At 42.9% G+C, this 24672-nt stretch overlaps 1 protein-coding gene across 1 annotated transcript in view; it reads left to right on the forward strand.

Moving 5' to 3' along the window:
- The first annotated feature begins 2315 nt into the window (after positions 1–2315).
- BTBD16 (BTB domain containing 16) overlaps positions 2316–24672 on the forward strand; it is a 28455-nt gene continuing 6098 nt past the window's right edge. The window contains exons 1-11 of the mRNA XM_083439680.1: positions 2316–2608; positions 3369–3435; positions 5484–5643; positions 8815–8932; positions 9857–9933; positions 10039–10182; positions 11134–11259; positions 11856–11970; positions 13227–13296; positions 14195–14325; positions 18771–18890. Of these exons, the coding sequence (XP_083295806.1) occupies positions 2490–2608; positions 3369–3435; positions 5484–5643; positions 8815–8932; positions 9857–9933; positions 10039–10182; positions 11134–11259; positions 11856–11970; positions 13227–13296; positions 14195–14325; positions 18771–18890 (1247 nt within the window). The 5' untranslated portion in view covers positions 2316–2489. The remainder of the gene's footprint in view (positions 2609–3368; positions 3436–5483; positions 5644–8814; positions 8933–9856; positions 9934–10038; positions 10183–11133; positions 11260–11855; positions 11971–13226; positions 13297–14194; positions 14326–18770; positions 18891–24672) is intronic.

Below are 24672 nucleotides of genomic sequence, written 5' to 3' on the forward strand. Positions count from 1 at the left end.
CAGCAGCCTTGTAATGATGTACGTGAAGCTTTACAATCTGACAATGGTGAAGAGCCTCTGTGTGACCAGCAATGTCAGGAAATTTGCTTATGGAACAATAGAGCTTAGCAGTCCTCCTCCAGGAACTCTTTCTCAAGGAACTCTCCTAACAGGAACTCTTTGTGATGAATGGTTTAGTGGAGAAGAAATAAACAAAACGATTTGAAAATATACCTAAAGCCTGATTTTATAGAGTTAGTTGAGTAGCTTTGGTACCATTCTGCATATTTCACAGCCGACTGTTGGAAAATCAAGTCCTTAAAATGGCCTTGTGGCATTGGATGGATATTACGAAAACATGATGGGCAAAGGGACTACAGCTTTATCTAGGATGATCCCTAGGGTAGAAACTGCAAATCCAGATTAAGCAATGACACAGTTTCTGGTCACTAGGCTTCTTAGGTTGCATTCCTATACCTACCTACCTGGGAGTAAGTCTTATTAAATCCAACAGGACTTGCTTCTGAGTAGACATTAAGAACATAAGAAGAGCCTGTTGAATCAGGCCAATGGCCCACCTAGTCCAGCCTCCTGTTCTCACAGCAACCAACCAGATGCCTGACTCAAGCACAAGATCACTCTCCCCTCCCTCATAGGGAAGATCTAGCTCTATGTATAGAGTTGTGCTTGTGAACAGACCTACCAGTTACCTTGTGTGCCCCTATGATTATCCCACAGCTATTTATTAAAGCTTTTGATCGTTGACTCCTTTTGACATGGTTTCATTGTGTTGTGTGTATTGGCCGCCATGCTTCCCTTTGGGTAGAGTTCTACATAAAGGCACATCTGTACTGAAGCGTTAACTTTATGCCTATGTATATTATTGTTTATGGTGGAAATAAATGTTCTCTAAATAGAAATGAAATGTAGCTGTACAGTTTCTGACCTCAGAATGCTAATAATTGCATGGCTTCTGCTACCTAAAGTACTCCTAAACCAAACTGGCCTGGAGGCCTAACCCTCCTAGTGTATTTTCTAATTGTATTTACACAAACATTTATAGACCACGCACAGATATAAGATATCAAGCTAAGGTACAACAGAATATGCAGTTCAACAGAACATAAAATACTCATTAAAATGACAGATTCATCTTTTAAAAGTTTAATCAACTGAGGAGGCCTGTCAGCCTAAGAGATGCCTGGAAATTTTAGGATGCTTGCCGAATCTCTGACGGAAGAGTATCAGAGTTGTTTGGCTAAGAAAGATCCCAACCTCCACCACCCAACCTCAGATTCTTAGAAGGTGCCCTTTCCAGTGCAAAAGGAAGAAATCTTCCAGAGGAAGGTGATCTTCTGTTGCCTCAGGTGAGCCTCCACAGTACAAGGCAAAATTCCTGTGAAAATCGGCTGTCTTGGGCCACTCAGATAGCAGTCATTGGTCAATGTAATAGGTTGCTGGGAACAGAAGCCAATTTGACTAGAGCTGGTACTTCAATGTGATGAACATGTTCCAACAAAGGTCCAAGCTAGAAGGGACTGAATTCTATCTGTAAGAAGTGCCCCATGCTCTGAAACAGGTACTCTGGCAAGTAGGACTATGAGACTGTAGTCCCTGGGGCAGACATCTAAGGAGGCTTGGTTGGCTGCTTGGATGCACATGCTTGCTGGGTCTAGAATTTAAGATGCCACACTGTCCTGAACCCCTGGTCCACCTGGCAGCAAGTCAGTATATCAAGTCCCCAGTTCAGGGTCAATCCACGTGCCCAAAGTCCTGCAGATATCCTGGTGCATCCAAGCTGAGTTCCATCAACATGGACAGTTGAGTAGACCCAGCACCTCAGCTCTGCTGCCATTTTGTACTTTGCATGCTGATTGCAACATCTGGGCTTCACGAGACCTGTGATCCTCACCTGTTCTGAGCCTACTCCAGCTGAGGAATCACACACCTTGCCTGCCTCAGCCTCCTGGAGTGCCCTGCCTACTGCTCCCTACACCTCAGAGCCCACAGTGTTCATGGAGACAGGGGCCCCTCTGGCTCTGGTGATGGGTCCTATTGTTCTGGTTCCTGTGCACTGACCCCAAGCCCTCCATCATCCCATGAGTACTTCCTACATCAACTCCTCCTTCCCCAATCTCCAGCTTGCCCCAGTGTGTCCCAGTCCTGGCTACACCGTTTGCTAGGATTGTCTTCCTCCTCCCCTGCCAGTTCATGACAACATACTTCTCTCTGAAAAGTATTTTTTTGCAGACACTTTCCCCTAGTTTTGATCCAGAAATGAAGATATCCTAGGCCCATATTGTGATGCCACAGTTGTAATGAGATGACATAACAGTGTTCTGTATGTATGCAGACATCGCCACTTGTTGCTGCTTTTGAGGGCCTGAAGTCATGCTTTTTCTGGGAGAAAGGTGGAAGGGATATGGGAAGGAATTTATAAGCCTTCTTTCAGCAACCCCTAATCATCTCTCACTGAGTCTTGACAGGAATCCAGAGCAGCATTCCTGAACATGGCCACAAAAATGACTCGCTACAAGCGTCTCCATGGGAAAACCCGACATTCCCTGGAATTGCTTCAGCTAACTTCGTTTGTTCCTGAAACACCTGCTTTAGATAATAAAGAACACCTGTAAGTAGTGGCTAACGTTTTGAGAGATGTATCTGAAGTGCTTTTTTTCTGGGGGTCCTCAAAGGTATGTGGTACTGGCACCTTCTTTTCTAGAAGAAAAGCACTGGTTAAAAGTGTGGCATTTACCATAAAAACATCGTGGTGAGTACTGGCACCTATTTTTTCTAGAAGAAAAGCACTGCGTATTTATAATGGGTGGTATTACTGAATGGTGAAGGGAAATAGCTAAAGAGACCTCTTTTGCTTCTAGATTCCAGAACGTGTGATGCATTCTAGAAGGGATGGGCTGTGTTCTAAAAGGAAGTGGGGCGACAGCATGTCATTGGCTACTGCTGTTTACTCAGATTATGATTATTTTATTTTACTAGATTTATTAGTCACTAGTTATCATGGTCTCCAACTGTCATTTAAAAACAAAAACAAAAAAATACACCAATAAAAATTCATATAAAACATTAACATTCTCATACAAACACCTACAATTCATGCCTACAGAAAACAATGCCACCATTGCCATAAAAGCCAAAGGAAGTTTGGGCAGCACACTACTAGTTACCACTACCAAAAACTAAGATATACTGCAAGTTGGGAAAAGAAAAGGAAGGGAAATGGTGACTTAGTTTTTTTCTATATACACATGAAAGAAAAGAATCAGACTCCTCCTTGAAAAAGGGAAAATGTGACATTAGGAACATTTTAGTTTTGTCTTTGTGCTCTTCCTGAATGCATACAAAACTGATGTTGTCTTTTTCACCTCCAGTTACCTGCTCTCAGCTCCCTATGTGTCTCTGGGAGGACTCTCACCAAATGAGAAGGAGATAGCTAAGGTAGGTGTGTGGGTGTTTATGGTAGCTTTGGATGACTAAGACTTCGAGAGCAGAACCAAGCTGCTGGCTAGCCAATCTAAGCTACTGGTTTAACTTACTTTACAGGTCTGTGTATTGTAAAATCATGGACTTTGGCTTACAACTCTAATGAAACACAGATAATCGTAGTCTTGCTAGAGCATACTACAGACAATACTTCGGGTTCATCATCACCTCCCAGGTTCTTTGCCGGGCTGGCCCAAGACATTTTGCTGCATGAGGCAGAGTGGCAAATGGTGCCACGTCCTTCTTCCAAGTCACAGCGCAGAGCCAGTCAAGTTATTATGATATTTAAGGCAGAGAATCCCACAATGTTCTCTGCCCCCAGTTCCCACCAGTAGCATAGCATCTCTTCCTCCCCTATGTTCATTTGAGATTTTCCTGACATGCTTTTGGCCTCCTCCACTGCTTCCTTCAGGTTCCTGTTTCTTAATCCACGGTCTTCTTCCCACTTGTCACTGTGTGACTGTGCTTCTCATCTTTCCTTCCACCCAGCTGCTTACAGCCTCTGCTGATCTGAAGTCCTCTGTAAAGTTTGACCTGGTCAAATTGGTCTTTCAGTTCCTCTCACACCGACTGTTGTGTGGGGTAATCATATTTTATACATGACCTTTCACCTTTAGAAATGAGAATGTTTATTAACATTCTGCAACTTCACATAAAAGTCATTCCATTGGTGGGCTGATGTAAACACAGACTGCATATGGGAGATACAGTGCTAACCTTTGAGGAGATACCAGATTAAAATTTCTGAAGAAAACCCCCAATTGATAGCCATTTCAGCTGACTGGCGGATCAAAATCTGGCATTTTTAGGAGTGCATTGCATGGTGAGGGTTTTGGGGTTTTTTTGGTGGGGGGAAAACGTTGAAATGGCAACACCACAAGGACAATAAATTATGCTGCAGCAGATAAAAAGATGGACTGAAGACAGGTTTGTGATACGTCTTGTCCCTACCCCAAATTTTCATCAAAGAAATCCATGTAGAACTTCACCAGCTCAATGGTGGGTGGATGAGGGATTTGGGGACCTTCTTGGTTTGATTTTAAAAGAAAGAAAGAGACCAATATAATATTAATTCTACAAAGCAGAGGTGTGCTTGTTGATATCACCTGGGAAATTGTACAAGTCCCATTGAAACTCTTTTAGCTCCCTTCAAAACTCTTCCACTCTCAGGGAGAATTCTCAAATTGCTTTGGGCAATATTTTGGTGTCAAATTTAGGTGAAAGGTGTACTTTTTAAAATGATCACTTACTGAAGTAAAGGCAGCAGCTTGATTTGATACCTCTTTCAGCTGTGTGGGCTCTCAGCCTGGATACTACTAGTAATTCATCTCATTCTTCCTATTCCTCTAATGTATCTACTCCTTCAAGCCCAAATGAGGGTGATTATAGTGGTACCTTGGGTTACAAACACCTCAGGTTACAAACACATTGGGTTACAGACTCCACTAACTCGGAAATAGTACCTCGGGTTTTACCTCAGGATGAGAACAGAAATTGCATGGTGGCGGCACGGTGGCTGTGGGAGGCCCCATTAGCTAAAGTGGTATCTCAGGTTAAGAATGGTTTCAGGTTAAGAACAGACCTCTGGAATGAATTTAGTTTGTAACCAGAGGTACCACTGTATTTTCTTGACAGTTTGTCTAGGGAGAAAGGAATGTATAGCCTTATAGCATAATTATAGCCTTACAGACCAACAGGACACAAGGGCAACATACACACTCACACCATTGAGCTATTTATTCACATTATACCTTTTATGAGGCATGGGGAAATTATTACTGCATTTGGATCCTACCCTTTCTCCAAGGAGCTCAAGATGGCATTCATAGTTTTCCCTTTCCTCATTTAATCCCCACAACAACTCTGCGAGGCAGGTTAGGCTAAGAGGCAGTGACCGGCTCAAGCTGAGCTTCAGGTATAAGTGGGGATTTGAACCCTGGTCTCCTGGGTTCTAGTCTAACATTCTAACCACTACACCACAGACATTCATGTCTTTATTTAAGGTTGCAGGACCTTTGAAAAACCGTTCTTTCCGCAAGCAAGCCGGGCTCACCAATCGCTGGCAATTTCCATTCAGCCCAAGTTGTGACCTCCTGGGAATTTCACAAGCAAATAAGGCCACCCGGGTTGGTCTCAATGAGACCTTGATGAGAATGATATCAGGTATGGTCATAAATGAGAACATTGACTAACTGATTGGAAACCCTCTCTTTCTGCTTCTGCTGGTGACTGTGAAAGCTTTTGAGCTTCTTGGTAAGGTTGAAAATAGGGCACTGCTGCCCATAGAAGAGTAAAGGTAATTCCACAGTGTGTCAGTTTCTAGAATCAAGACTGTTTTAAATTTACCTGTATTCTACAAGTCTGTAGCATTAATCTCTTGAGGGGTCTGATTGGAATTAGCACTTCCAAACTCTTCCACTAGAGAGCGATTGTGCATCTGTAAGAACTTGACTGAACAAGCCCTGTATCTTTAAGTATACAAGTGTAAAGAGAAGCACGTTTTATTATTTTGTTAATCATCTCTCTCTTTCTTTCTTAATTGATATACATTGAAGTCTACTGTTTCTGAAAATTTTTATGCATTGACATACCCAGACAGACACATATTCTGTATGTATGGGTGTACACATAAATTATTTGTATTTGGGTTCAGATTTTGACATCTTATTCCCAGGTCCATTTTGGATTGGGCCCAAATCCTCTGTAATTTGCAGAAATATGAAATTCCACTGTTGCTGCTATGACATTCTCTGGAGTCTGAAGCCTTCTTTGCTGCCTGTCCCTGAACTGGATGGCATTCTCCATAATTCTTTGCATGCTATTGCAGCTCTCACTAGAACATCCCATCCCTGCAGTTGCATTCCATGGAAGCCTCTCTGTCATCACCCTAATTTGTGTGAAATGTGGAGCAGGCAGGGAGGTCCTGGGAGTCTCATCTACTCAGGACACAGTTCCTGGTCCAGAACAAATACCAGGGACTGGGATTAGAGGGAAGGTTGCACCTAATGCGATAGACAGGTCATGTTGAAGAAACTAGCCAGGAAAGACTCAAAGGCTGAGTATACACCAAACCTTTATTCACATTCAAAATGCATTGTCCCTCCAAATAATAATGATGATGATGATGATGATACAGTGGTACCTTGGGTTACATACGCTTCAGGTTACATACGCTTCAGGTTACAGACTCTGCTAACCCAGAAATAGTACCTCAGGTTAAGAACTTGGCTTCAGGATGAGAACAGAAATCGTGCTTCGGCGGCGCGGCGGCAGCGGGAGGCCCCATTAGCTAAAGTGGTGCTCCAGGTTAAGAACAGTTTCAGGTTAAGAACGGACCTCCGGAACGAATTAAGTACATAACCAGAGGTACCACTGTAATAATAATTCATTATTTATACCCCGCCCAACTGGCTGGGTTTCCCTACCCACTCTGGGTGGCTCCCAACAGAATATTAAAAACACAATAAAACATCAAACTTTAAAAACTTTCCTAAATAGGGCTGCCTTCAGCTGTCTTCTAAAAGTCAGATAGTTGTTTATTTCCTTGACATCTGATAATGACACCATGTGATTGGCAAGTCACTGCCCCTGCCCACCTGTCCGATTTGGCTCGACCAATTCTAATAAAAAGCCCCTGGAACCAAAATGATTCCCCACCCCTTTTATAAAGCATTGCCTATCCATTCAGGATCACATCTCACCAAATACCAGCTTCATCCCTAAGCGCTTTTGCGTGGCTATAATGTGCTTGTGAACTATGATAATGCCTCTTGCTTGCCTGGATGAAGAGGTGGGTGGGTGTATCCAGACATCACTGACCTTTTTGTGTGTGGAATGTAGCTTACTGCACAAAAGTAAGTCATAGCTTTTGCTCCACCTCAGCTTGCAACCACTTTTTGTGTCTGGTCCTGCCCCTGAGTGGCATGTGGCCTTTGGAAAGTTCTTGGTGTGGGAGTGCAGCCCTTGAGCTGAAAGAGATCCCCTTCCTCTGATGTGCACTTACATGTTAGATTGCTCTAGGATTTCTAAAGATGAAAATGTCAAATACAGTGGTGCCTCGCAAGACGAAATTAATTCGTTCCGTGAGTTTTTTCGTTGTGCGAGTTTTTTCGTCTTGCGAAGCACCACTGCATTTAAACACTAACAATGGCGGGGAGGGACAGGGAGAAGCAGGACAGCTGCCGCAGCCGGTAGCTCAGACTCACCCACGCCTTGTGACCACCGTGCAACACGGCTGCTGGAGGGCGGCGGGGCTCAGGAGTGCAACTCCGGCTGCAACGCTGGCTGCTGGAGGCAACGGCTCTCTGAGGGGAGCGCGCGAGGGGGGTGGGCAGTGGCGCGAGGTACTAACCATCACCCGGAAGGTCGGAGGGAGCTGGAAGAGCCATCAGCGGGAAAGTGGGAGGGAGCCAGAGGAGCGGGGAAGCGAGTGTGCGTGCGTACAGTGACCGTCGCCATGACACGAGAGGCAGGACCGTATTGTCTAGCGAAGCAAGCCCTTAGGAAAATCCGTGTTGCGAAGCACCTCAGAAAACGAAAAACCCTTTCGTCTAGCGAGTTTTTCATCTTCCGAGGCATTCGTCTTGCGGGGTACCACTGTATAGAAATATTATATATCTTACTATATAATCAAATTGTAAGGAGCTCGGCGGACACGTGAGCTTGCACCTGGATGACAGAAGAGCAGGCAGGCGGCCCAGGCAGGCAGGTAGGCCCTTCCAACTAAACAATCCTACAATAGATTCCTAAACTCCAAGCATATCAAGCAGTTGCTTTACCTTTCCTTTTCTATACGTGAAATTTTAGTATTAATGGGTGGCATCCTATGATATTTGCTTACCTGCAGAAATCCACTTGTGCAACAGGACTTCCCATTTTTCTTCATCGCCCAACCCCAGCCCTACACCCTGTTCCCAAGGGTCTCCCAATTCTGCAAAGCAGATTTTTGGGAGTTCTGCAGGGGGAGTAGAAGAAGAAGTCTCATCATTCAATTTGTACTAAACTGGACTCCACCCTGTTTATTTAAATATGTGTTAACTATGTTTTGTCAAACTATTTCAGGATGGTATACAAAAGTGTGTATTAAAATACACACATACAACATGTAGACACAGTTTTAAACCAGCAAATAACTATGATAAAAGCCAAAACCCAAACAACAGAAGACAAAACTAGAAGAAACACAAATAATCTTCGATGTGAAAATACTAGAATGCCAGGGCAATAGGAAGGAAGGTCTCCACCTGGTGCTATAATGTGAACCATTTGATACTTGCTTTCCATGGGCAAAAATACATAGCATTTTTGTTTTGTTTTGTTTCTTTAATCCTCCAGCTGACACCCCCATGTCTGTGAGTGCAGAACGAGAGGACCGGAAGGAAAATGGAGACTTTCAGAATGCGTATGATTTGAAACATTTGCCAAGCACTCCAAAGCTCAAGCATAGACCCAGGTAACAGCCAAATGCCACTGACATATTGAAACTTGGTAAACGGCCTTCAAAGTGGAATTTCCCCATTCTGCCAACCACCTGCATCTCCATTGTAAACAAAGAAATGGTGTGCATGCATGCATGCATGTGTTCTGGAACTTCCCCACCCCTCCACAGGCCCAACAGACACCATCTGCCCTGTGGGAAGGAAGAGGAAAGAGAGGAAGACTGGCAGAGGCAGCACCAGGGGCTGCTTCATTCAACTTTTCCCTCTCCCACTAGTCAGGGTCATCTGCCTTCTGTGGGAGTGGTTGTTCTGTTTTGTGAGCGTACAAGTCTTGGTATAGCTGTTGTGTTTCATCAATGTCGTTGACTGCTTTGAGGACTCAAGTTTAAAATCATAATATAAAGCTACTAAATAAATAAATGTCCTGTCCCCCCCCCCCCGACACAACAGCACAAGCAAGAGCCAATCAAGTCTTATCGAGGGTGTACTAGTGGGAGCACTGATTTGGCTCTGCTGATCTGCCAACTTCTCAGTTATCTCCCTCTTCTCCCCACAAGAAAGTGGCAGTGACTCCACTGCCAGGGGGCTATGTTTGTAGTGCCTCCCTTTGCTACCTCATCTGGTACATTTCAACTTACAGTAGCGGTAGCCCAAGTGGTGCCCTTCAGATGTTGTGGGCTACAATTCCCATCAGCCCCAGCCAGCATGGCCTATGGTCAGGAAAAGTGGAAACTGTTGTCCGCAACATCTGGAAGGTGTACTACATTGGTCTTACAGTCTTTTTCAGGGGAAAGAAAACATTATTCCTTTCAAATTCACTGAAACATGTTTATTAGCTGGTATTTTGTAACCACAGATGCAACCATTTGATATGCATGAAAACGGAACAATTCTAAGTGACTTAAATCTGGGCTTCTTGTTTCTCTTTCTCCATTGAGGGTTTCATCCCTGCACAGAACTCCAAATGAGAGCCTGTTTTCTTACACGCAAAAGATCACAGAAGGCATGGAGGCAGGTGGGTAGCACTGCTTGAGGCCCACAGGCTGCTGGAAGTGGCCTGTCATCTCCACAGAAGCAGCTCTAGTTTCACCAATCTGTCTCTCTCTCTCCCCACCCTCAGATGTAACCCTGGAGTGCTTGGGCTTCCAATGGGAACTTCATCGCATGTACTTCTTCAAATCTCAGGTCCTCTCACAGCTTCTTGCTGCAGCTGTTCAGAAATGCGACTTACAAATAACAGAAAGCAAGCCCCAAGTCGAAAAAGGTACCTGAAGCCATTCCAGAGATGTGTTTATTCAGCCATTCGATCGATCAAGCACGACATATAAGCATAGCTGTCAAGTGTCCCTTATTTGAAGGGACAGTCCCTTATTCCAGCGCCATGTCCCGCTGCTGTCCCTTATTGATGGATGTCCCTTAAATGTCCCTTAAATGATGTCCCTTAAATTTCAAAGGAAGCAGCTCCTCTCCCTCCCTCCCTGCCAGCCAGGGAGGAGGGAGGCTCCAACTGTGTTGCTTGGCTGTGTTGCTCACCCTATAAGAAGCCTAAGAACGACTGGGTGTGTGGCTAGTTAATGCAAGTTAATGCAAGGCACACACACATGCCTTGTGTGTGGCTAGTTAATGCAAGCTGAGGGAGTTTTTGAATGCTGGATGCCATTTTGTTGCACGTGCTGCTGCAAACTTTGCAGTGCAAAGCCAGGCCGGGAGCCATCTTAAGTTGAGGCTGCATAGGCCTTGTGGTGCATGTGATTCAGATTCTATTCAGTTGAACCTCTGGTTACAAAGTTGGTTGGACAGTGTTCTCGAAGCTACCAGCATGAGTTTGACCAGACTGCAGGAGGACAGGAAGAGTGGAGTGCCCGGAACAGGTGAGGCTGCAGGTCCCTTATTTTGGCTGCTGGTCCCTTATTTTCAAATCTGTAAGTTGACAGCTATGCATATAAGTCACATATTTTTTGTGTGTGTTTGTTTAAAATATTTTTAGGCCGCTTTTCTGGGCAAATGCCTGTCCAAAGTGGCTTCCAATCAAAAACAACAAACAGTAAAAAGACTATGACTACAAAATTTAAAACTGAAAACTGCCACTCAGCAGCACTCCCCCTCCCTTTTTTTATTAGAAAAACTGAGGTGGAAAGAACATAATTATGCTTATTGTGCCTTTCATGACATAAATCCCATACTAGTCTTCCTTCATTTCTCATGCTTTTGGCAGAAACCAGATGTTATAAGCAGCGTTTCTTGAATAGTCGCAAAAGCAAAGAACTCCTCAAACAGAAGAAAACGATGCCTAGAGTCACAATTTCATTGGAGGTTAATGATCCAGACGTCACTCGATTTGGTAATCCGTTTTTACTTTCGATACGGACACTAGCTACAGATAAAAACAATATAGGTTGGCCATTTTCAGTAGGTATCAAGATTTTGTCCTGAAAGGCTACCTGAGGGGCTGAGGAAATAGGTGAGGAGCCTCATTAGGGCACCTGCACTGCCTTTCTGACTGAGAAGGAGGACAAGATGGCACCCTGCTCCTTCCCACATTGGCTCTACCGAAAGCTTGAAGACTGGTGACAGAACAACACCCTCCACCACGCTGGAAAGTAGCAGGCTACTTTAGGGGGGTGGGGAAGGTCACAGCTCTGTGGTCCAACAGAGGGGAAAGGACAGAGGCCTCACAAGAAATGGCTGGCCACTTCTGCCAGTACCTAAACTTGTTTGGTATTACACTGCTGTTTACAGTTATATACACTGAATAGCTTGCCTGTTATAGGGAGAAGGGGCAGGCCCACCGGTAATGCTAAGTCCATAGCACAGTATTGCCATTTCACTGTATGGGAATTCAGATCAGGGGACAAGAGGGAACCATTGCCCTGCACTTTTAAGGCTTGGTGAATTTACTGGTGTATTTATTTGCATCTCCTTTTGATGTGAATGAAGCCTTTGCTGTTGCGCTCAAGAATTTATACAACTCTGAACTCGAAGTGAATGAAGAAGATGTTCTGGGAGTCCTGGCTACTGCAGAGGTATTACAGTTCCCTAGCCTGTTCCAGAAGTAAGTAGACATTGGCGCACCATACTGTCATTGGCTTTAGATGTGGGGACTGGATTGTATAACAGTACAAAACACTGGCCTCCCTCCCTCATGACTTGGTTCTGTGCAATGTCAGTTTTTGTCAAGCATCTGGTGTTGTGCATCTGGAAGTCATGTACAAAGAAACATTTGCGCAGCTCAGCTGTAGGTCTGCCTACCAATTATTCGCATAGACAGTTGCTGCTCTACGGAGCATTGTGGCACTAGCTACATTGCACAAATAAATCAGTTGAGCAGGACCTCTGGCCATTATTAGTGACTCTGGTGATGTAACAGTGTTTTGCACCTCTCTGTAGCCCAAGTTCAAAGCCAACGTTATAGCATTTCTTCTTGGCAGAATTTTCTGTGTCTCTTGGCATGACCATCCTAAATTAGGCATTATTAGAGTGAGAGAATGGTAGAAAAATGTCCTCCTGTCACCCGGCAAAAGCACAAGTTGACGCCCTTAGCCTGCCAAGAGATGTGGAATGAATCATCTGGGTTGTTGTTTTACTGGAAGAGTCTCCTATATTTTTAAAACTGCCTTTAAAAAAAAAAAGAGTTCTGACTGAGCTTGACATGCAAGTCTTGGCAAAGACCATTTTATCTCAGTAGCTGATGAAATCAACATATTTTTAGGACACAGTCATATTTCTTTTTCATACCTATATAGACATATCCACATAATTTGAGCATAGAATTTTCTTACAATACCCAAACGCATACAGACAGGCAAACAAATTTCCAAAATGCATAGCAGAGTAGCTGGAAGTAAGGAGTGTTGCCTAGGAATTACAAGATCCTATACTGAATTTCACAGAATGATTTTTGTTTCATTTTTCGTGTGTTTTTATTTATTTGCAAGTCATATTGGTATCAACCCTCAGATTGTTTTAAATATAGGTCAGATCCATTTTGGCCTTCTGGGGACAAACATTGCTCTTCATCAAGGGCTTTGCCATATAAATAATTAAATTGTTTGGTGATTGGCCATATAAATATTTATTTTAAGATAGTCCTTTCCTACTGCACTACTGTTGGAAAAGATGCTGCTGTTTGAACTTGGTTGGATTGGGTTGGGTTGGGTTGGAAGGCAGAATCCAGGTGTGGTAGCAATGATATTGCTGAAGCTTTGCCCAGGAGATTGGTGAATGTCTCCTGCTTCTTTTTCTCGATTTCTTCTCCCCTTATGCTCACAACTCTCATTAATAGCCTTTTCTCTTTTCCTGCCTCCCAAGGTGTGTGCAGGTTATGAGAAGAAGCATTTGCCCAGCCAGTGTCTGCAGCTATTATTCTGCAGGCTGCAAGGTGAGCTGTAAACCTGATGGATTTGCATTTAGCTGAGCCTGGTGAATGTTCATGGACCTACTTGTTGCTGACATTTGCACCTCTGCCATTTTCTAGAGCCCTCTGTGCAAGCTTGGTGTTTCTCTGTAGCAGCTGGGCTTCTGTTTTCTTGATCTCATTCCCTCACCCTCTGATTGCCTCTTGTGGGGGCGGTATCCAGACAACTTGCTTCTATGCATGCATTGAACACAAGAATGGAGGTTTGATAGGACACTATCTGCCACACCCATTCGCTTCGACCTCTGACCATGCCCACTGAGAGCCCCCATGTTCAGTGTTCATGTAAAAGGAGGCTACATGTTTGCACTGTCTGTGTAGCCACTGGGGACACAATCTCTCTCTCCTCCCTCCCAGGTGCGTGGGCTGTGGGTGTCTGAACACCCCTTTAGTGGCGCAGGAAGGAAGTTCTTAAAGAAATATGACAGAAGGTGATAATTTTCTGCAGAACAGTGACAGAGGAACACAACTGAGTTTGCCATTGAGTGCAGATTCAGCAGGGAAATAAGAATTTAGGATGAGACTGCTGGATCAGGCCAAAGCTCACCCAATCCAGCAATCTGTTCTTCTCACAGTGGTCTTCCAGATTCCTAGGGAAGCCTCCAAGCAGAACTGGACTGTAACAGCACCCTCCGCACTTGAGATTCCCAGCAAATGGCATTGGCCCTGACAGCAGCAAATCTGTACAATATGTGAATTAATCATATTCACACTATACATTTTAGGTGTGCACTTAAAATCCAATATTTTTAGTACTTTTAGTTTCAATCTGCATATGGTGTCTCCATTTCCAGTTTCCACCACAAGATGGTCCCAGAGTTCAGAATTTCTTTGACACTTTTCTCCCCTCCCTTGAAATCAGTATCAGCAGCCCACCTTGATCACCGAATGTGAAAGATGGATAGAGGTGAACCTTGTCGCACAGCTTGGCTCTCAGATTCACCTGCGGCAGCTGCCCCTGGAACTACTGCAGAAAGTGATCAGATCTTCAAGGTCAGAGGGACGTGCAATACTTCGTTCTATAAAAGGATGTTTTGTGGAGGCAAATCAGGACGAAGGCTTAATAAACAGATCTTTGAAGGGTTCTGCTGTCTAGGAAGCTACAGGAAGTGGGATCACAAGTCAGTTGGGGTCTTTTCATTGATGAAAATGGAGAGCAGGAGTTCTGAGGATGGCAAATGGATACAATGCTTTCATAGCAATTCAGTATATATCGGGAATAGATATGGCCCTGCCAATATATATTCTGCAGCACTGCCTTCTGCCAGATACTATATACATCATAGGCATTAGTGTTTTGGGGCTTTATGTAATACTGTTCATATACTTATATCCCTCCCTTTCAGATTAAAAAAAATCTATGTGGCTTTCACATTAAAATAATATAATAATATGCACACATGACAACAAGAGCTATAAAACAGCAGATAAAGCAGCATAAAACTACACCCTCCCCCCCAAAAAAAAATTCCAGGAGAAATCAAAAGGTCCCCATTCAGCAGTGAAAATATAGCAGCCCATTTATAAAACTGAACCTCCCTGGATAGGCCATTTGATAGGCTAAGTGCCACTGTGGATAAGCCTCTCTCTGTGTGCTGGCTCTGGATGAGGAATTTGAACTCCCAGTTCTGGAACTCCCATCCAATAGCTTTAATGGATAAAACAGGCTGGGACATAGGCAAGGCACAGGTTACAAGGTGCAGCAGGTACATAAGAGGTATGTGCTCTTAACATGGCTAAGTGCATGCTAAGACATTGATCCAACAAGTGATGGGCTCCCTGCACCTTCTTTTTGAAGAGTAGGGCAGTCGCAACTCATAGTGGTTGGCAGCTTGGGACTGGGCAAGGAACTGGGCACTCATTTGAGTGGGCTGGGTCTGCAAGGTTTGTTCATGTTGGTGTTGGCGTCTCTCTTGTCTTTGGGCGGTGGTGCTGGCACTGGCTGGGCCTCCAGTTTACTCTCGGTCACCTCCACAGAAAGGGGAGGAAAGGGTTAAACCTCCCATCCACATAAATAGCTGCTGATAGATATAATTGGTTAATATTTTTGACTGTCCACCATCCAGACATTTCTTAAGAGGTCTATAAACAGTCATTCGCCTACTCCACCCGAGCAATAAGTTGGAGAGGCCCAGGTGCTAAGCTATGTGCTGTGAACGACTGTTCGCTTTTCAAAATAGCAGATTTGATAGATGCTATTTCCTCATTCATTTTGGTAAGCAGGAATGATCAGGTGCAACCTTTGTTTGGAAGGAACATGCCCATCAGATGAAGGCTATTGACTCTTGTGAGCAAAGGATTTAGCAGACATGACGGTTGGTTTTCTTTGGATTCTGCCACTCCACAAGTTGTTTTTAAAATGAAACCTAATATTGACTTGACCAGAAGTTCTCTGTTTTATGGCCACTGTAATTGCTCTCTTATGAAAACCACTGTCCTAGCGGATGTGTTATGAAGCAGCAACCTAATTCCGGGGAAAGTCTTACTTAACTTGAGCAAAACAGATTGTTTTTACGCCTATGACATGTCACACTGGGAATTTACGTCTGTGACATGTCACATTGGGAGTACGAGCCTGCCACGTGAATTAGATTTTCTGTGTGTGACCTAGCTTTGCTAGGGCGTTAAAGGTATCTCAGGTGGATTCAGCAGGTTTCCTCTGATTTGCGGACTGATTTCAGGTATCATTTGAATCTGCTTTAGATCTTTGGCTCACCTCTGTCCACTGTCTAGTCCTGGCTGGCAGTAGCTGCCCAGTGCAAGGTTTTTCCCCTAATGCTCATTGATGCACTAAAGGAGGCACAATTTTCACCAATAGGAGAAGTGGTGTGGGGGAGGCTTAACTATTTTGTCTTCGCATGTTGCATTCCTGAGAACAATTGTCCCTATTCATCTTGTTATTGTTTTTTTAAGCACACAATGTGATTGCTAATCACATAATTATTAAGGCCCAGAGATTTTGTCAGAAATGGCCATGGGGGCTTTTTGCGTGCAAAGCAGGTGATCTACCACTGAGCTTCTGAAATGAAGGATGTACATTTGTCAAAACAACTACATTTGACAATGTTTCAGATGTGGCAACACTGTGCCTACCCTTGTTTTATTCTAGTGATGGAGGTCTGGAGCTAGATAGGAGTCAAACAGTGCATATTAGCAAATACACGCCCCCCCCCCCCGAAAAAATAAGATGTAGGGTCAGCAAAGAACGCTTGATCATCATGACAATTCAGTTGCAGTGAGCACAGATGCCAGTTCCTGTGCTGTTCTACAGGGAAGGCTATCACAGCAACATAGGAACTCAGTAAGAATGTAGCTGCTTCATACTAAGTCAAACCATTGGTCCATCCAGCGCAGTATTGTCTACAATGATTGGCAGCAACTCCCAAGGGTTTCAAAGAGGGAGCTTCTGCCAGCACAACCTGGAGATTCTGGGGTCCTGGGACCTTTTGCCCGCAGTATAGATGTACATCCACTAGGGATGGAGGAGAAATTCAGTACACATTTAAAGTCAAATCTATCAAATGTAATAATAAAAATAATAATAAATTTATACCCCACTCATCTGGCTGGGTGGCTCCCAATATATATAATAATCATAACAACAACAATAATAATAATAATATTGCGACAAAGCATCAAACATTTAAAACTTCCCTAAACAGGGCTGCCTTCAGGTGTCTTCTAAAAGTCTTCTAAAATTTGCACTTTCCAGAACAATACGTGAACAGGTACCTACATGCACTTATTCAAATTTCATGAAGTTCTCCAAGCAAACAATGATTACAAAAATGCATATATCAGTGGGAAAGTGTGTGTGGAAATGAAGATACGAGTGAAAATACATACAAAAATGCAGTCTGTTAGGGAGGATTGCTTTCAAAAAATGTATACATTACTCAAAACTGCGTATTAAAATGTGTTTATTAGGAGAAATTCACACTAAGATGCTGATGAATTTTCAAGAGGGTTTTTTTAAGGCAAATTGCTGCAAAATGTGGAACATTGATGACAAATGAGTAACAGAGAGAACCAGAACTGACAGACCTTTCCAGCCCTAGATCCCACCAGATCCCACGGTCAAGGCCATTCTCCTAGTTCCCACTTGATCACACAGCTATGGGGACATTAAATGTCTGTGGTTGGGCATTGGAGAAGATCTGTTCCTTCTTCCTGAAGGTAATCAAAATCAGATATCTGAGAGCTGTGCTATATCAAAACTGAGAGTTGATGAAGGGGTGAGAAATAAATTATTGCTGCTTTCCCACCACCGTCCATTTTAGATTCTTGCTTCCGCTGAAACACTTGGTGGCTCCCAGGGGCAGCTATAAGCTCCTTGTTTTGCAGATTTATTTATAGTGTTTGGACAGAATGTCTGCTTTTTGCAAAGATCCCTTTCCCAATGACTTTTAAAGACTGCCTGCTTTTACTTCCAAAATGTTGCTGAAAGCTAGACACATTTTCCATGCTTCTTGTCTTTAAATAGACTCTTGTCTTATCTGAGCAGTTCATTAACTTTGCCCTTCTCGGAAAGCAATTAGCTTCCTCCCACAAAAGTTTTTAAGAGCTGTCCTTAAGTTTCCTCGCTGCCATGTGACTTTCTCAAAAGCTTCTGTCTAGTTAAGTAAAATTCTGCTGAACATCTTCTAGCTCCTAATCTGTAGATGGATGAAGCCAGGAAAATGGGTTTTCCCTATGTTAGCTCAAAAAACAAGTAGTTTGCAAGTCAGAGGTCCAAACTGAATAGGCTGGACATCAGGTAAGCCACTGGAGAGGTAAAGGCAACACTGGCCTAAAATACAAGGTCAGGAACACAGGAACACCCAAGAAAGCAGGTGCATCATTGCATGAAACAGGAATAAACCAATAGCAGAAGTTCAGGAAACCCCAAGGGCCTGAGAAAAAACAGTGCCTCTGCAGTGACAGTGACAGGACACACACTGTCTTTGTTTCAGACGATATCTCATTCTGCAAGGGCACCTTTAATATTAATATTGTACTGATGTTTCACAATTTAACTTTGAATGTAGCCAAGGTTTGCTTGGGACTTTTGACTTTGCTACATCTTGTCCCGGCCCCAACAGAAATCTGAAATGTACCCATGAAAAACTGAGCATTTGTGTCTTTCAATACTACTGAAATGGTTGTTTTTGCCATTTTGGGGACTTGTGACTTACATGTCATGTCAAGTGTTCTGTGTGGAACTGCAGTTTAAAAATACGCCTGATGACATGCTGATCAATGCGCTAAAGTAAATTAAACTAACTTGAAGCGGTTGTATCCAGTTCTTAAAAATAAGCAAAACAGGAAAATATAGTTATCTGAGGAAAATAACTTACACTTAATATCTACACTTAAAAATAATGATGTAACTATTTGTTTAGACAAATAGAGACACCATACAAACTGGTAGTTCATAAAGATTTTGTTTTGCCTTGCAGGTTATTTACTTTCAATGAATTTCATCTCCTGCGAACTGCACTATGCTGGGTCTTCCTACAACAGAACCCCAAAATTCAGATAATTCCATCTTACGATACCGTCCTCACATATTTTAGCAGGTAATTAAATGTATTTTTAAAATCCCTACTCTACACACCTTCGCATATCAACTGTACATATTTTAAAATTTCTATAAAGTGTAAAAGCAAAATCGCTCACGGAGCAGAAAGTCTTCAGCTGCTGACACTGTCCTCCAACATGGTAAAGAAACAGCATTAAACACACACACGTATGAGGGGATAAACCCCAAAATATAAAAATACAAATCTTCAGCACTAGAGAGTTTGAGGGCTCCTCTCAACAGCCAGTATTTTGCAGGAGGGATTCAAGCATGTACCAGAAGTTTAGGTTTGCATAATTAGGCTGTGTAGGTACCAATCTGTTTGTAGCACGGAAATGTAGTTTTGCTCAATCTGGCATCATCTATGCTCATGTTCATCATGCTGCTTTCATTCTAGATTAATTCTAGATGCTGCCATCCACAAGGGTTGGTGTGTTTTCTGGGATACGTATTTGAAAATCCTCCTCTTGGTGAGATTACCCACCTTCCCATCACTGAGCATACCTCAGGTGAATGAAGAAGGAAGTGGTGATTGCATCATAGTATACACCCACCCACAATTTCATTGGACAGGTGTGGATACACACATTACCCTACTGCCTACCTCTGTCTTCAAATACACCGATAATGCAGAATCAATCTGCAATGAGCTTTTATTATTTTGTATGAAACCAGTTTCCCAAGAAGTGCTTTTCAGGGGCAAAAAGTAAGCAATAGCCCTAAATTGTGTGTGGCTTACCTAGAAAAAAAACCCCAAGAGCTTAGTCTCCTTTGATTTTAGAATAAAATGTTCTATGTGCACACCCTTAGAGTGGATGAAAACACTCTGTTGCCCTAGCCTAACAAATCCACTTAAAAAGATTTCCTCTGGTTAGGAAAGTGATGAGGAAATGCACTGAAAAGTGTGGCATGAACAGGAAGACATATGCACAAACAATTCAGAACAAATGCTCATCAAAGACCATATACAATTGGACCACCACATACACTTTGTCCAGGTGAACGAGGATGAATGCTCAATAAATAGGTCATCTGGAAAAACCCAGAGAATGCCTGCAGCTGATGACATTAAGCACTTCCAGGCGCCACTGTTTTTGCGTGGGATTCAATCACATATTTTGTAAACTGCTTTGAGGGCGCAGAAGGCGGTTTTGGAGGAGAAAGAGAGGAGGGGGTCAGTCAGGAGAACCAATACACCGGCCGAGGTAGGCCCCACATTCACCTTTTAGACTGAAATAATAAGCAACAAATGGATTTCAAGCCTCTCACATGAAAATGCTTTTCATTATCTTCGTTCTTCCCGCTGTCCTCAAACAGATCTTCTTGACATTGCTGTTTTGTTGTTGTTGCTACTATTCCCATAAGACATTCTTTCCTATGAGTCATGTATCAGTATAAAGAAAATACTGTTTGGCTCAAAATGGAGCTCCCCGCTTGGAATCAACCTCTCTTCTCTTCTCCTCTCTCTCTCTCTCTCTCTCTCTCTCTCTCGTTTCACCAGGAGATAGGAAATGAGTTGTGGGTGAATCAGTATTTACTAGTCTTACCCAAGAAGTACTTTTTATATGAAAACCTAGTGGAAAATGAGAAAGTTTACGATGCACACATGTGCAAGCTTAGCGCGATGCCAGATTGCAACTACGCAGTTCACATTTAAAGTAACATGCATCGCTTTGCAACATCCTCTGTGCTGAAGCATTCTGTTTTTCCAATGATTTTGCAGTCAGGAGTTGCAGAGTTAACTAGCTACGCCCCCAGTTTGCACTAAATCTGTTCTAACACTCCCACTTAAGTTCCCTTTAGTTTAAAATGTTTTGTCATTTACACATCTGTATTTATTTAGTTGAAGATTACTTTATGTAACCTGCTGCTATCTAGGGCATCTGGAAACAGAAAAGGAGCCTGCTGCATCTGGTGCATTAAGCAATACAACACACTGGAACTTGAAGTCCGCTGTTGGTTATCCAGTTTTCAGTGAGACCCCTTTACACATGATGAATGGGAATCAAACCAATAGGGTGTGTTGAAACAGGGACACTTATTGAAATATACTTGGAGTTGAGTGTGGATTTCATGCTCTTTATTCAGCTCATAGTAGTGAGGAGGAATGGAAGTTCCTCCAGAATGTCTGCTTTATATACATTACTTACACAATGGGACCCACGTGATTGGCTAATTCCAGGATTCACCTGTAGGCCAATCAGGTTGCAGATTCACTTCCACCTGGAGCTGGATTGGGTGGCTCCTGTGGACCAATCAGACTGCTGCATTCTGAATCCTATTGTTCTAGGACCAATCAGACTGCTGCATTCTGAATCCTATTGTTCTAGGACCAATCAGACCGCTGCATTCTGAATCCTATTGCTCTAGCACCAATCAGACTGCTGCCTTTTGGAGCCTATTCAACTCAGTACATAACAATTATAGTTCCCCAATCCTAAACATATTATTGGAAAGTAAGTCCTGTTGATTTCAGTGGGACTTACTTGCATCTGATGGCTGCAGTTGAACACAAGTTTTGCATGCTTTAGCACATTGGTTTCTTGGGCTGAAAGTGTGCTTATCTCTCTTTTGGATTTCAGTCAATATATAGTAGGTCTGGAAAGCCCAATCCAGCAAGTTAGTAAGTGTGACCATTTTATATCTTTTTTTTTTTTTAAGGGAGCAAATCCTACGATCTGCACAGTGGTGTTTATTTATTATAATTTAACAGGTGCAAATGTTCCAAGCACAGTTTTCAGTTTGCACAAAAATAGTCTGCTAAAGAGGATTGCTGAATCAAATCAAGGGGAATCCCTTGAGCTGGCACATGCCTTTCCAGAAAAGAACAACAAAAGGAGCAGATGCACAAAGCTTAGCATTGTTCAGCAGCTGCACCAGAAATGAGGTAGCTTTGAGCTAGTTTCAAGCCACTCCTCATACATTTTACCCATGCAGCTGTAGGAGAATCTCTACACGGCTGCCAGTTCCCAGTTATTGGCCATTGTCCAAAGAACCATAAAGCTAATTCCACCAGCCAAAGGGAGCTTAAGGTTTGGGTTTCTCCAAACAGTTCATAATTGTATAAATCTGTTTGTTTGTTGTATTTATACGTTCCTCTAGGAAGCTCAAGGTGGTGTACTTGGTTAACCACCTCAATTTATCCTTGCAACAACCCTGTGGGGGTAGGTTAGACTGAGAGATAGTGACTGGCCCAAGGTCAGCTGGTGAGCTTCATGACTGAATGGGACTTTGATAGCTGCCCCCCCCCCCACAAAAGTCCTATTCTGACACTAACCACTCAGCTCCAACCATATGAGTTTTAAGCTGCTTTCTGTGGCTGGGCTCCTCCCTTGCTCCTCCCTTCATGTAAGGGGGGTGATTTTTGCTAACTCCCCACCACACACACACACACAAACAAACACACAATCGATAGACACTCATGCCATAACCCATTCCCAAATATCCCCCAATTCCTAGGGATAAATTTCAGGGGGGAGAGGTAGGGTTCTGCAGAGGTTAAGGGAAGCTTGCTTGGTGAATGTGAACTTGGTTCAGTCACAGATGGAAAGTGAGGTGCCAAACAAATGTACTTAATATTGTTTAAATATTTTACCCTGTTACTTGCTCGGAGCAGTCTGTTTACCTGAAGAGTGGGATGGAAATTCCTGAAATAAACTGAAATAACACTATAAAGCTGTATTTCAGCGCTCAAGCATTCCTTAACTTTTTGAGTGTTTGAACAAACTTTTGGACACTGCAAGATAATGGCGAATAGAGGCACAGCGGTATTCTAGAAGGCAAATAAGCCTTTTAAAATATGCTTAGTTCAAATAGTTCATATAAAAATATGCTTAGTTCAAATATGCTTACTCAAGAGAGTGCCTTCCAATAATTAGAATGTGAATATCCCTGTGTGTTTAAGCAGTGCATTCAGCTCAAATATAATGTGCTGGGAAAACAGCTGTTTTCTGTGTAAAGTCGCTGAAAGTGATCTATTGTGTAAAGCGGAGGAAAAAACCACTTTGCAGTTCCTTTCTGCCTTTTGAAGTGAACTGCAGCAACAGACATCTGATTCTTCTCTGACCTTTCAAAGGCAGGGTGTGGGTTGCTTCGATTTCAGAGAACTTACTTCCGGTTGCCTTGCATCTATAAAAATAAAGTATTCAAAGTATCTAGGGAGAGCACTGTTGCAAATGAACGCTGAAAAAGAAGCCAGGAGTGGAGGTGGGGCTTGGGGAGTCGTTTCATTCAGAGCTTCCTTAATGAATGACTGTGATTTAGAGTTGGGTCTATTGTGGCATACCTTTGTTCTTCGGCAAAGAAATACCCATGAAAAGAAGTATACAGTAGTGAGAAAAATGTCCAGCAAAGATCCATAAACAGGAATGGGCAGAGATTTAGGCAGGATCCAAACTGTGGAACTAGTTCAATGGGCTCAAAGGGCCTTTAGGATGCAAGCCTGTGCAGAATTTCATGGGAGTAAGTCCTATCGAACTCAATTTTGAGTAGACATGCTTGTGATACAGCATAGGGGGATTAGCTGTTCAAAGACAAAACTCAAAAATTTCAAGGGGTAGGACATGCCACCTTGTAAGCCAAATTTTCCAGCTTCAGGATTCCCTCCCCTCCCCTTTGTAATCTGCATGTGGATTTGGGGGTGGTTTTTTTTTGTTTTGTTTTGTTTGGCATGGCATTTCCCTCTGCCACCAAGGGTTATTATATGTCTTCCCCAGTAGAATAAGAAAAAGCATAATGACAGAAACATTATAATTGACACTTCCCTAGGGAGATGAAGATGGATTCTTGGGAATGGTTAATGCTAGGCACTTTTAAAAACAAGGTAGCCTGGACCAGTTTGTGTAAATCAGTACAAAGCAAAACAGAAAACTAGCAATGACACTGGCTTGCTTCACTCATTTGGAAAAATTTGGATTGTTTATCAAATATTACCTGAGGACTCCACTTAGATCAATGAACCCTTTTGTTTAGTCTACCAGCTCTGTGTTCCTGGCTTCCTCCTCCCTGGCAAGGATTTGGCCTCACACAGCTCCTATTTCCTATTAATCATTATATAACCTAAATGGTTGGTTAGATATTTCCGGCTGTTAATAATGCAGTCAACCTTTGAAACAACCTCTAAGAAACCTTTCATATAACCTTTCAGAGGGTTGGGTTTTTTTAGTGAATTATTCTTTGTATGTCACTCTCATATAAAACTTTGAGGTGCAAAAAACACACACACAAAGAAACAAACCCACCCCCAATTGTAAAATCATATGCTTGAATGGTGGCTACATTAGGACGTAATAATAAACTATGGTTTATCATTAAATGAGCCTGTCTAGGTGAACTTTGAGCTTGCACACCTCCCCTCATGTTTCACGGTGTGTGTGATCAGACACATTTCCTTCCATTTCTAACTAACCACAGTTTATTGTTATGTCTGAACCAGGACAAACCATGATTTACTGAACCAAGCCAACCTCAAAGATTGGTTTATGAAGCTGGCTTATTTCATTAGACCACACTTACAATTGCCCACTGTACCTCAGAGTGAATGTAACGCTAAACTGTGGCTAGCTGAAAACAGAATAAAAACTTCTGATCTCTTTGCAGACTCAGTGGGAAAGAGGGCAGGGGGAGGAAAAATGACGGAAGCTAGTGTGTTTGTGTCTGTGGCGAGGGTGGGGTGAAGACAGGGTAGAGTGAGCCCTGATTAAGAATAACATCAAGGTAGATGTTTGGAGAACCTACCTGGGGAAACGATTGATTGATTTATTACTTAATTTCCTTACCAC

Source organism: Podarcis tiliguerta (assembly GCF_965153285.1).
Source record: "Podarcis tiliguerta genome assembly, chromosome: 5".
In the NCBI taxonomy this organism is placed as follows: Eukaryota; Metazoa; Chordata; class Lepidosauria; order Squamata; family Lacertidae; genus Podarcis; species Podarcis tiliguerta.